This window comes from Chamaea fasciata, unplaced genomic scaffold (assembly GCF_029207755.1).
Source record: "Chamaea fasciata isolate MVZ Bird 193981 ecotype frontalis unplaced genomic scaffold, bChaFas1.0.hap1 SCAF_1, whole genome shotgun sequence".
In the NCBI taxonomy this organism is placed as follows: Eukaryota; Metazoa; Chordata; class Aves; order Passeriformes; family Sylviidae; genus Chamaea; species Chamaea fasciata.
Genome location: NW_027094086.1, coordinates 34,586,275 through 34,600,051, shown reverse-complemented (window position 1 = coordinate 34,600,051; position 13,777 = coordinate 34,586,275). Strand labels below are relative to the sequence as shown.

At 37.5% G+C, this 13,777-nt stretch overlaps 1 protein-coding gene across 1 annotated transcript in view; it reads left to right on the top strand.

Annotated features, from left to right (window-relative positions):
• Positions 1-13,777, top strand: part of PREX2 (phosphatidylinositol-3,4,5-trisphosphate dependent Rac exchange factor 2) — a 172,406-nt gene that overhangs the window by 34,904 nt on the left and 123,725 nt on the right. Inside the window, exons 3-5 of the mRNA XM_066180368.1 lie at positions 9,216-9,287; positions 9,362-9,484; positions 11,298-11,402. Of these exons, the coding sequence (XP_066036465.1) occupies positions 9,216-9,287; positions 9,362-9,484; positions 11,298-11,402 (300 nt within the window). The remainder of the gene's footprint in view (positions 1-9,215; positions 9,288-9,361; positions 9,485-11,297; positions 11,403-13,777) is intronic.

Genomic DNA, 13,777 nt, shown 5'->3' with positions numbered 1-13,777 from the left:
CAGAAACCAATAGTTTTCTCCTTTATTTATTTTAATATTTGTATAGTAAATAAAAGGTATAATTCAAATTGAAAAACATTGAATACTTATAATATGCTGCAGGGTTTATTAAATGATGATTGCGTGAACAGAAGCATCATTGTATGCAAGTCTATCTGAATGTGGACATGTTTAAATGGCAAGCAGTAGGAATTATCCAAGATATAAGTTTTCTTATGTAGGGAAGCATTCTGATTACTGGTGATTGGGAAAGAACTTAAATGGGATGTTTCAGTTTTTTTACTGTGATCAGGAGACAGCACTTTATAGAAGTTCTATACTCACTACACCTTCCCTGCAGGCTTTGCAAAGAATTGAAACTGGGTAAGAAAACTGCTGTTTCATATTCTTCCTTCCTTTGTGTTTGTCTTGGCATAAGTGTGCAAGTGCAAATGCCAGCCAGAATTTGCACTGAATAGTGTTTGAGAATACATTTTATTTATACAACTCTGAAAATGAAAATTGTAGCTTTCTCAAATATTTTAATTCCTAATTAGCATCTAGCCATATTAAACATTAAATAAATTCCTAATTAAGGACTGTGCATTCCAATATTAAAAAAAAAAAAAGTTGTGTTGAAAACTGAGCATGTTAGAAGGGTTTGGTGGACTTCCATTATGATTGCCTGTCAGTATTTTCAAGTTTTCTCAGTGTATAGGTAAAATATTTGTTTCTTTCTTTGTTTTTTTAATAAGCTGCATTAATCATGAAGGACCAAATAATTTGTTTTTATTGGTGCTGAGTCAGCTTTCCTCCCTTATTCAGATACAATAGGAATTAATACTTAAATTCTGAAAGTGGAGATGTTATTTCAGGTTTCCTCCTCAAAATGAGTGATAAAGCTTATTTATGACTCTCTTTATTCTGGTGGGTATTTTTGAGTCAGAAGAGACTCAAACTTTTCTTCAAACATGTTAATGAACTTTAGAAAAATATAGAAGATGAACAGGGGACTTGAAATATTTTTTAGATTTCTAACTCTTATTTCTCAAATTGAATCAGAAAACTAAAAATAATTTTTTTTTGGGGGGGGGGGTGATTGGTGACAAATGTATTTCTCATCTTGTCCTCTCATGTATTTCTCATCTTTTACACTTTCTGAAATTACTGGTTTGCTAAAAGAAAAAAAAAATGATGTGCAGAATTAAAGAGTTGTCTCAAAAATATTCTGGAAATGTTAAATTCTTCCTAGTTGTTGTTCTCCTACTAAAAAAAAAAAAGAAAAAATTAGGCAAATCCTAATTTTGTGAGTAGAAATTGAAAAAAAAAATTAAATATTTTTTCCCAATGAAACAGAATAAGATATGCTTGCATAAAAGGAGCAGAAACTCTGGCATGAAGTATATAGGTTTTAAACATATGAATTCTTTTCTAATTATGATTGCAATATAATGGGAACATACTGTTACTTCCAGATGTACACTTGTTCTGAGGTTTCCTAGATGCTTGTTTTAGTTTGCTAGCAGTGGACACAGCTGAGTTCACTGAGATTTCCTAACAAGAACCTAGTGTTCTATAAATTCAGGAAACAGCTGACTTTTACGAGAGGTGAGCTGTAATGGTAGACGTCATATCTTTTCCATTTCAGCTTGAGTGATACAAGGTCAGTTATGTGATTAGCAGTACATTATTCACTGCATGGCAAATATCAATAGGACCATATGATGCATTGCCACAGGGAATTCCACATACCTGTTTTTTATGAATGTTTTTTAATACAGAAGATATTTGTCTTCAAAAAAGTCTTCAAAATGTAATTAAGAGGAATCTTGGCATCCTGGAAGCATTTTGTTTATTGATCTGGATGCCTCTTGTTTGGTCAGTTTGTTGCAATCCCTGCTGACTGTTCAGAAATTTACAGGGGTCATCGGGCCAATCTCTTTTTTGCCTTCCAGAACCTCTCTTGGTGATGCTGAGACTGGAATCTGACCTGTTTGTATTTTTAGTGGGATAAAGCTTGGTTTGCAGCAACCCATGTTACATAAAATACTTGCCAGAAATATTAGACAGACTGCCTTCTGCTTATCTTGCAGGTGGGGGTGCATCACTTAGGCCAGTATATGACCTTTTACTATATCTCTGGTTAAGCTATATTTTAATTATAATTTAAATATAGCTTATATTAATTGATTGATTAATTATAATTAATTATTATATTAAGCAAAAATTTAGATGGTCTCCTAGAAGTTTTCTGGATGTGGCATCAGATCACAGCATATGTGAGCCAGCCAGACATCCAGCCTCTGGTTTGGTGAGATTTGGAAAGATGTCAACTGCAAGCATGCGAATACCTCCATTGTTACTCATCAACCAAACTTCTGTGGACCAGCAAGAGCACAGCTATTCCTCAGAAGAACAGATTCCTAAAATAAGCATACGATATGGCTAAGGATTCTTGACATCTGGGAAGAAAAGGAATAGATGTCTTCTGAACTGGGCCAGGAAAAGGTTGTACTAAATCTTTTTGAGAATGGCTTCAGTGCAAGGAAGAGGGTGGAGACATCGGACATCCTGCCTGGCTGTGTGGAACTGGACTTTAACTATAAATCTCTTACTTTCATCTGCAGTGGAGCTGAAAGGAAGGAAGGGATCAAAAGTGAAAGCTCAGGTGATTTTAGAGGTGGGGAACATGAGTTTAGGGGGCACTTCCTCATCTAAGGAGGGAACTGACTTCAAAGTCTCACAGTGCATGAAAGAAAGAACAAGATGTCCAGAAAAAAAGTTGAAAAATATTGTCAGTGACCACAAAATGCAGAAAAGGTGACTGAGCTATAGAAGAGGATGAGGAAAGGTTTTTTTGCCCTACTCTTAGAAATTTTCTGATATGATAGAGAAAAATAATAAATTTTACATGATGGAGAATGTGTCATCGTATCAATCATGTATGAGAAGATTATGAAGATACATATTTTTTCAAAGCAGTAATTTCTGTATGTGTGTGTGTACTTATGAATTCATGTTTTCTTTAAGGATGCCCCTTAGGATCAGATGAATGGAGAAGTGGATTGTTTTGTAGGTTGTGAAGAGAAATTGTCTCTAGAATGGAAAACATTGCAGATGTTCTCCATTTATTCCCTGTGTACTTACAGGCATCAGAATATGTAGCCAGCTTTGAAAGTAGCTCTAGGTACAGCAGGGAGAAAGAATGCATCTGACCTTGGCTGATGCTCTCGCTGCTGGTTGTGATTCATCCAGTCCTGCAGGCAAGATGGGAGAAACAGGTGGTGCCTCAGCTGGTGAATCACTGGAGAGAGAAGAAGAGTCTTTTGTTCAGTAGCAGAAGCCAGCCTGAGCTGCTACTGCCACTGCTGCTGGCACAGGTTAATGGGAAGAGGAGGGTAAGAACATAGTGTTTGCCACAGCTGCTACTGCTGCTGGAGTTTTCTCTATTGATTTTTGTGTTTTTCCTCCTTGTGGCAAAATCAAACAACAGTGCTTCAACAAAACTGGCTTGGTGTTCTTTTGGGACTTGGAATCTGATGTGCATTAATTATAGTGAGCAAGACTGCTATGCTAAATACTACCTCGATGCCTGTGAGCTGAATTAGCCACAACAGGCTAGTCAGCTATGGTAGGGAGCAGTTTTCTTCCGAAGTATAGATCTTCATGTTCTCTCTGGGATCATTTGGAGTATTGTGAAAAGACCAAAAATATTTTCCACCATGCAGGTGCCTATAGTTACACTAAGAATGTAAAGAGCGAACACAGAAACTACAAGTCTTTCATATTTGTGTTTTTAAATTTGTGAAGATGAGGCTGTTATCATAGACACAGAAAGACTGTATGAAAATACAAACATTTCCTTATAGTGGGTCCCTTTATAGGATTTTGTTTTGACACTGTGCAAAAAAAAATTGTATTCAATTTTAATGTCCATAACAGCTAGATAGTTTTATTCAGAAGGCTTTATGATAGGTTGGGCACTTCACTTGAACTGTTTTTCCTAAGGTGAAAGTTTGCAGGAAATTAAAACCTTATTAAAAATACATTTTTTTTTGCAGTCTGCCTTGGTTTTGTTTATTACAGTGTAGATTTAAGGGTAGAAACACTGTTAAAAGTATTCTGCAGGGAAAAATAAATAACTATTTAATTTTTTTTTCAGATAAACCCCAATATTTATTTATAGGTTTAATCCTGAGTGGGATTATTACTTTCAGAAAGACAGTTACATATCTGTTGTGGTCCAGGAGCTCTGACATAATTTCTGGACTTTTTATCTGTAAAGAAGGAGAAGACTCTTTGTGCCCTGGGAGTCTTCTGCAGGCAGACTTCTTTGTTTTCCCTGATTTCATTCCAGATGTCAGAGAAGTCCTTTGTGCTGTTGGCAGCTCCTTGTGCTATCTGTAGCAGTGCTAGGTTTTTGTTTTGGTTTTATTTCAACAACACACAGAGCAACCATCAAGAAAAAAACCTACCGAACAACAAACAACGCAACTCTTATTTTGATAAGCCCAGAAGTCAAAATCCCCAAAAGAGGAACCCAGTGTGTGTGCTCTGTAAAAAAATGCTGCTTCACAAAATGGCAGCTGATCAGCAGACAGGCTAAAAACATTATTATTGATTTGTCATAATGAACAAATTCCTTTACATTTCTTTGAATTTGGATTTTCAGTGTTTTATGGTTTAATTTTCATGCCCATTGCTTCCTGTATTGTGTTACGCAATGTCAGACAACAGGTAAAAGAATTAGAACAGGGAATAGTACAGAAAATATGTAACAGGTAATATGAACATAGTGTGTAATTAGCTTCATTGCTATTCTTAGCATGGAATCATCTCCAAATGATTCTTTACCACATTTCTCAAAGGTAGAGGTGAATTACTCTTCTCTATACCAGCATAGTACAGGAGCCTTGAGTCACAGATGAAAATAGAGGCATTTTTATGTTCCCAAGAGGACCTGAATGGAGTCATGGAACTTCAGTACTGAACTTTTATCTTATATATTTCCCACGTAGTTGTTCCCCTATTCCAAAGGACGTAGTTGGAATCCCGTGTTTTGGTCTGCAAGTTTCTCAGACTTGTAAAGATCATTACATTTCTTATGATGTGACTCTCCATATCTAGAATCTTATCAGCATTTTGGGGCATTTCTTCTCCAAAGCAGATATGCACTGGTCTTGCATATGCCATTTTGTGTCAATGAAGTTTCCAGGAGCATGCTTTTAAAAGTTTAGGTTTGTAATTTGAAAGCCAAGCTTTGAAGAGGCAGGAGTTGTGGCACTCTGAGTGACTCAAGAATATTCCTAGAGTGACAGAGTTTTCCATAAACAGTTCTAAAAACTGACAAACAAAACTGGGTGTTGTTTTTTTAATGTGAGTAACAAACATCCTCCTTTATATTTGCTCTTCATCTGGTCTTTGAAATTTAGACTGCTCTTTATGGTACCCAGCCAAGTTACTGCTCTGAAATGTTGTGTCGAGATCTCTTGAAAGAGGAATCATCAATATTTGGGCTGGCAGAGAGTTCCAGGAATGGCTGTCTGCTGTGCTGCAGAGTTCAATCCCTACACGATTACAGGGTGGATAGAATGTTGGTGGAACAAGGGGAGCATCTAGAGAATTGCATTCTGTTTTTACCATATGTCTTTGAGAAGATTTGGAACTGAAAGGAAGCTAAGGGAAACTCTGGAATCCACTTGAAAAGCTTTGAGAAAGTTGAGGATCCCTGTCTAGGTGACATTGCTCTGGGATCCTGGAGTGCACAGAGGTATTTGTTATTCTCTGTGTTTGATGTAGTGCTATGAAACTTCTACACTAATGTAGATGAATATTGAAGTAACCACAGCAAGATGTAATGTATACTCCACTAAACACAGATGAGTCATGATTTTCTGACATGCATGTTTGATGAAATTGTATTAAGTTTGAACTGATTTTTCACTTTGGTGGTTTTTTGTTGTTTTTCTTTTTTTTTGCTTTTTTGTAAGCATGGGAATCATGTACAACAATTGATTCCTACAGCTGTTTGGTCAGTCCAGGAGCAGGATCTATTCTATTGTTTCCTTGCAATTTGTAATTGCTTTGCTCCTTCATACACTGTGGTACTCAGCAACAAGCGCGGACTTAGAGTCTCATACTTGAAGTAATGGTAAAAGTTTTAGAAGGAACTCAGTGCTATTTCAGAGGAGTTCCTGACTTCTTGGTTTGGTTTTTTATTTTTCGTTTTTGTGGGTCCATTCCTTTAGTGAATTGTAAATTGGCTGAGATGTCTGTTCTACTTTTATATTTTTTACAGGTGTGTTTTTTTCTATGGTTAATTGGAGTTTATGCAGTATGTTTTCAAAAGCTTATATAATTTTTTTTCCATTAACTGAAGAGCTGACAGCTCCTGAGTGGTTTCTGTCCATCCTTATATATTTTCCTTTTAAAGTCTGTAATTTCTCTGCTGGGGTCCTCCCTACAGTTGTGTCTGCAAATTACCTGCTTTTTCTCTGTCTACTAATTCTTGCAGAAATGTTCATGCTTGTCCTTGGTAGATGCTTATATAAATCTGGAGATCTTTTGGGCAGTCAGCTCTCTCTGAGACTTGTGTGTTTATATAGGTTCAGAGGCATTAGTCTTTTCATAGTTGCAGTGCTGAATTGAGGTTATTTTACACAGTAAAAAAAGCAATTATTTTTCTATCCTCCTGCCTGATGGTGGCTGTCCATTCTCCCTAGCAAAGCACTAGTGCAGAGGTGTTAATGTGGTGTCTCTGTGCTCCCGGAAGGGGGTTGATAAGGGGATTTATGTCCTGGCAACCTGGGTTTCATCTATGCTTTGCATTATTCACTCCACAATGGGTGAAATCCTCCAGGGATCGACCTTGGAGGTAGACACATCCATCCCTAACTGCACTCCCCTGAATTCTCTTAACACTACTCTTCTAGAAATTGTGAAATTATTCCAATTACTTTGCAATATGTGCAGTTTGTAGAACTTTATGTAAGTGCTTGAAAAATTCAGACGGTCACATGCATTGATTTTTGAGACACAGCATTATGATTTTTTTCAGGAAGAAAATCTGCATTGATAGGGAGAACAATGGAGCATTGAGCAGCCAGGTCTAGTGCAAGGTGTCCCTGCCCATGGCAGGGGGATTGGGACTGCATGGTTTTAAAGGTCCTTTCCAGCCCATAGGCTGTTCTGTGATCCCCTGATACTGTGAACAGGTGGCAAATCTTAGGGAAAAACCTGGCCTCATGGCTACATTGCCCCTGCAGATTGAGTGCAGTAAATTATTGCAGGGGCTTACAAGAAATTGCAGGAAGGGACTGAAGTTGTCCCAGGCCTCCCTACCTTAATCAGTGATTTGTGTCTGGGTTCTGCAAAAGTTTGGATTTTCCTGGATTTATTTTCTGATAACCTCTGCATATGTGATGTCTGGGACAGTGCTGCTTGGACAACTGTTTATTGCAGCTGATATATTCTCTTCTTGACCTCATGACTCCCATCTAGTGTCTTGAATCACTTGGGAATAACTAATGCCTCAGCTCTCAGTTCTTTCTTAGTTTCACCATCAGCCAACTTAATGTTCACCTTCCTTCACAGTTACAGGAAATGAAGGTCTTTTGAGATAACATAAGTGGAGATGAGCAGTATGTTTGGTCTATGGGGAAATAATGTGAACAGAGAGAAATAACAGAGAGTAAAAATATATGTGAGTTCCAGAGGTTGTTCTTAGAATTCTTTTTTCGTCTTTGATTCTAAAGCATATTTGATGGTGTTTCATGGTTTAGTGAAAACTTCTAAAATTTAACTGAGTCATACAGGCTTTCACTCTTTGTGGAATTGGTTGTACAGGTAATGCACCCAGAAAATTTGCCATAACCCCTGGGAATATTCGTAGTGAGGAATGATGTAAAGGGCTGTTGTCCACCATCAGTTAACTGTTGCAAATGAGTTAATGGCATTTTTTTAGCACCAGTAAAATATTAAAAAGAAAGCACAAATAATCAGGAAAAAGACAGGTTTAATGAACTAGAAAATCTACATCGTTGTAGAGAGCAATAGGAAACATACAGCGTGCTGGCAGTATTCCAAACTTAATTCAGTTTATGTCCTGGATAACTAGATTTGATTCTTCAGTAATAAAAATGTGTAATGCCAGTTACACAGTCCTCTTCAGCAAAGAAAGGAGTGCTGCTTGGGAATGAAAATATTTAAGTCCCAGCAGAGGGCAAAGAGGGTTGCTGTGATGGCTGTCTTTCCACGCAGGGGTTATTTATGACCTCTTTTGTGGAATTTCCACCATGCCAGAATTCAGATGAGCTCATGTACAGTGTACAATGCACAGTAACTCGGAGCTAGATGGTTATGAAAGACATGGCATTTGTGCACTTGTGGTGCCAGGTTTTAATGACTGAAGAATATGCATGTCTATGTGAAGAATTATCAATGTAAGATTTTAGTCAACAGTGTGCAGATATTTTTTAGAACATACCAATATCTTTGCAATGAAACGAATTCATAAAAAAAAAATTCTGCTCTTTTTACTTGAGATATTTTTTTTCTTCAGGAGTTACATACTACATTCATCTTCTTTATGTGTCCAGGACTTAAATGTAAAATAAAAGAAAACTTACTATTTTGGTATTTCCTTGGTGGTATTACTAACTTCTTATTTGATCCCTGGGGATTGGGTTCTTGAGGAGGGAAGAAGGAAGAATTTTCATTAGGCAAAACCAGGTGCAGCTGACTGTTTTTTAAGCCAATTTCCTTTACAATAAGTTTGATCATTAATACGTCTGAAATCTGACTTTTGATTGCTATGGTAAAAGTTACATTACATAATAGGATCTCCTGATTAGTTTAATTTGCAAATAAGCAGCTTATTTTGGCTTGTCTTGTACTCAATTTGTAAAGTAATAGAGTGAGAATTTGAAAATTAATACATTTTCCTCTTGCTTGATTATAATAGGAGTGCAGGGTGGAAGTGGTACTTCATAGAATGTTCAGTTTCTCAGCTTCAATAATATTTTACTCTTTTTAACACTGTGTAGATAGATTTTTCTATCATGTTAGAATAACAGGACTACTAAATGATTTATAAATAAAATGCTTGTTTTAGACTCTGAATAATACTCTGATGTGGCTCTATATCCAGTTTGGGAAACAAATTAAAGCATAACATGCCAGAAGTTACTCAAGTCTTCCTGAAATAACTTTTTCCTTATTTGTCTTGTTTCATGTAGGCTTTTCTTCACCGAATGATCCAATGTGCTGCAGCCAAAGTGGATAAAAACGTCACAGAAGAAACAGTTAAGGTTAGTCTCCTAATTGCATTTTTTTTCTGTTTTGTATCTGATGTTTCACTTATGTATGTTTTATTCTTTTGCAGATGTTGTTTTCAAATATTGAAGATATTCTTGCAGTTCACAAAAACTTCCTGTCTCTTGTGGAAGATTGTTTACAGCCAGAACCTAATGCACAGCATGAAGTTGGAACCTGCTTTCTGAATTATGTATGCTATCTTTTATTTCAGCCTTTTTTTCATGCCTGTCTCTTTTTTTTGCCTTTATTAATTACTGTTATGATGGTAAGTCTACATAGTCATGAAGCCTAAATAAAAAAAAGATGGGAAAAGAGTGAAGAATGAACTTATTAAATGACAAAATTTTGTTGTTTCATCATTTTTTATGTTCACCAAATTAGCTCAGACTGACAAACTGAGCCCTGCAACTTGGGTGAAACTGTGCCTATGTGTTTGACAGAGGTACAAGGTTACACGCAACAACAGGAGTAGTACTATCTTTTCATTCTCCCTTAGTGCTATGCAAAAATATGAATATTTAGCAAAGAATTGCATATGCTGGATAAAATACGTCCATGGTTCTGGATTGTGAGGGCCTTTTATTTCCAACAACTGCAGTACCTCCACAAGTGTGTTTGCATATCCTGCAGTAATTGGTTTCTAGGAGTATTATTTTTCCTGTTGGAGCAAAACAAGGATGTTACTGTTACAGAACTTTGCAAAATGAGGACAAATCAGTTTACTTTCAGTTGTAGACCTAACAAAAAGTCTAGGTTTCGTTGTTATCTCTGCTTAGAGTCCCATTTTTTTGTTAAGTCTTTGATTATTCATTGTGTCAGGAGAAATCTATTCATGGTTAGTGGAAAAAATTTACAAGAAGTTGAATAACATCAGTTTTGCAAAAAAATGGATCATATTTGAAAACAAGTGTAGCAGAGAAATGGAGTAATAATGTCAACAAATTAGCCACTCATTTTGTATTTGCTTCATGCATGTTTTTATCCTGTGTGTTTGTGGTAGCTCAAGCTCTAAAATATTTCAGCAAAACCTTATGAAGTTCATCAAAGACAAATATAAGGTCTTGCATCTGGAAAAACATAATCTAGGTGTGCAGCACAGGCTGTGATCTACCTAGCTGGGGATCAGCTCTGTGGAAAGGGACCTCAGTGTCCTGGTGGACCACCATCTCCAAATGAGTGAACGGTGTGCTGCTGTGACAAAAAAATAAAGCCAAGGGCACGCTGGGTTGCACCAGCAAGGGCATCACCAGCAGAGATAAAGAAATCATTATCATTGTCTGCTCAGTGCTTGTTAGGCCACTGCTGGAATTGTGTGTTCAGTTGTGATCCCTGCTATACAAAAGAGATGTTGACAGTCTGGACAGGATTAAGAGAAGAGCCACAAAGATCACCATGGGAAGTGTTCCATGTGGCTGCCTGAGAGAACTGGGTTGGTTCAGACTTGAGAACGGAAAGCTTAAATGTGACTTTATCACTGTGTTCCAGTATTTAAAGGGTGGTTACAAAGATGGAGACTCCCATTTTACAGAATCACGTGGATAATATGAGGGGTAATGGGTACAAGTTTCTCCTGGGAAAAATCCAGTTGGACACTAGAGAAAAATTTTTCACGGTAAGAACAATCAGCCATTGGAATAATCTCCCCAGGGAAGTGATGGATTCATCAACACTGGACACATTTAAGATTCCACTGGACAGGGTTGTGGGCCATTTTGTCTAGACCATGATTTTGCCAAGAAAGGTTGGACCAGATGGTCCTTGAGGTCCCTTTCAACTTTGTTTTCTATGAATCTGTGTTGGAAATTCCCCAGTGGCGCTTCCAGACTGTTCATAATTTGAGGCTAGACCTCAAATAATAAATGTATGAGGAGGAGCTGACTTGAATGAAGCTGAATGAAGGCTATATTAGCTATGCAGCTTTGCAAAGTGTTCATTCCATGTTTTATTAATTAAAAAAAATCAAAATGACAAGTGAAAAACAATGTCTCTCTTTGTTTCTGCAGAAAGAGAAATTCCGTATCTATGATGAATACTGTAGTAACCACGAGAAGGCACAGAAAGTTCTTCTTGACCTGAACAAAATAAGAACAGTGCGGACATTTCTTCTGGTAAATAAACTTTGAACTGGTGTTCTTACTTCATATTTTTTGATGGGCCAGTGAGTTGTTAGCACTGTCACTTCCACTGTGTAACAAGTACAAGTGCACCGGCAAGTGGTTAGCAGACAATTTCATCTGGGGTTGGTATTTCCAGAGGAAGGGGGTGGTTAAATCATATTTTCACTGCTGCACTTGGATCTGTGGATAATACAGCATTAGGCAGTGTGCCTTGAACATGCTGGCCGGGAGACAAGGGTGTGAATCTCTAGAAAGGACAAAGAATAGGATAAAATAGATGAGGAGGGATAGGGGAAGGGATTACAGAAAGGATCTGAAGAACTCAGCAGAACTTCTGAGGGGGAGATCCACGTTCTGGTACTGTAGCCAGCGCTGTTGTAGATAGAAAAATCTTTTGTTATGGATCATCGAGTAGCCATTCTAATCTCAGACACTGACTTAATCTAAGGCTGAAAGAAACAGCTCCACAAGTAGTCTTTCACTTTTTAAGACACATAAGGAGGGGTTTGAAAATGTTAAGTGTGACAATCCTCACGGTTTTCCAACAGCAAAACCAATTTCCATGCAATATTGAGTTTGCTGATAGTTGACTTTACTGTTAAAAGAAGGATTCAGTGTGGAATGATTTTTGTGTTTCCTTGGTGCCCTGTGGTAAAAAGGTCAGCTTTGAAATGTGTGGCCTACTATATCAGAACTTAAATACCTGAGGAGGTGTCCATGGATATGCTATCAAATTTTTGAGTGATCAGATCCAATCATTGTGTTTTGGGACTGGACAGCAAATGACCCTCTCAGCAACGCATCACAGATGAGTTTGATAAAAAAAGATTCAGTCAATGCTGACAGTATCATAAGTCTTATTTAATTTTATTAATTATTTTTAGCATGCAGTAGGGTTTCACTACGGCTGTTGACAGAGTTCTTGGTGAAGTCCTATTGCAGCTCGCTGATGCTTTGAAAGATACCAGATCTGACTCCCCAGCTGCACTTACTTACAGCCAAGTTAATGAGCAGTGTGGGAATTTCCTCATTGTGGGAGATACTGTGTGACATGAAGCACCATCTGCCTTTTTGCTAAGAATCTCTTATACAGAAATGGTTATTCAAAGTTAAAAACTGCTTCAGAGTTGTTCTGTTTTCCTTTGGTGGTTGACACAGTATCCTTTACCTTGTCCCAGATTGAGGAGCTTCATTCACATCGTTCTTGCATTGGGAAGAGCATGGCCAGACTCAAGAAGAAAGGGTGAATGCTGACTACAGAGGCAAAAAGCAAAATACTCTTTAGAAAGATTGCAAAGGGCTTGTTTTTTGGCAAAGGAAACCAAGTATGCCATTGTGCCAGTTCATGATGTGTCAGTGTTACGTGCTCCAGGGCACATGCAGAGGGTTTCTCATCTGGTTTGGGTTCCTCATCGATTTGGGGCATGTCTGTAGGATTAAGTGACAGCAGTCTCACTGAGAGAACAAGACATCTGACTGTATAATTTGAAAGCACGGTCAAAGCCTTCTAGGCCCACCAAAGGGTTCAGATCATTAGAGTTGTGATTATCTATAAATAACTGGGAGCTGAAACCAGAACTTTTGAGCCTTTGAGTATAGGGGCACTCATTATAATAACTATAGTCTGCATTGCCATCATCTTGGTCTTTATCAGTAAAGCTTTTGTGTTGGCAGGTTAAGTGGGATCCTTTAGGATAAAGCATGCTTTAGGATAAGACAGAAGCTAGTTAAGCATGAGTACAAAGCAGAGATTTGAGGGTGGGTTGGAGATCCCCATAGCAGCGCTGGTTGTAGGATACGTGTGTTGTGTGGCCACCCAGTCATGCAGCCTCTGTTCCATCTACAATATCTCTGCATCCAGATCTGTGGCTTGTGTCGACATCTCATCTGACTGTCTTAAACTGCTTTTCTTTAGTGTCCTCAGTTTAGACAACTTGTTATTTGAAGCTGAGATTATCTCATACCATTGCATCACAATTCCTTCTGATCTCTCCATAAAATAATTGTCATAATTACTTTAGGTCTTTATGTACTTACACTTCAATTGCTGCAATTCCAATTATTTGCTGTGATGTCCTTTGCATGTTTTATTATCCCAAAAGCTCTGATTCTTTTCTTTATCTCAGCTCCTTTTATTTGGTAATTCCACCCAATGTTTAATTTACTCTCTGCTTCCATAATCAGATGTCTTGTTGAAACTTTTTAATAGCCATTTGCCCATGACTTTGGGATATTTTATTCATTGCACATCAAATTTAAATATAGTAGCATGAAAAAAATGGGTTTTTTTTGAGGTGTGTATTAGGATGGCCATTTTCAAACATTCAAACCACCTTTGATACTACTTAATACTGCAAACACTTTTT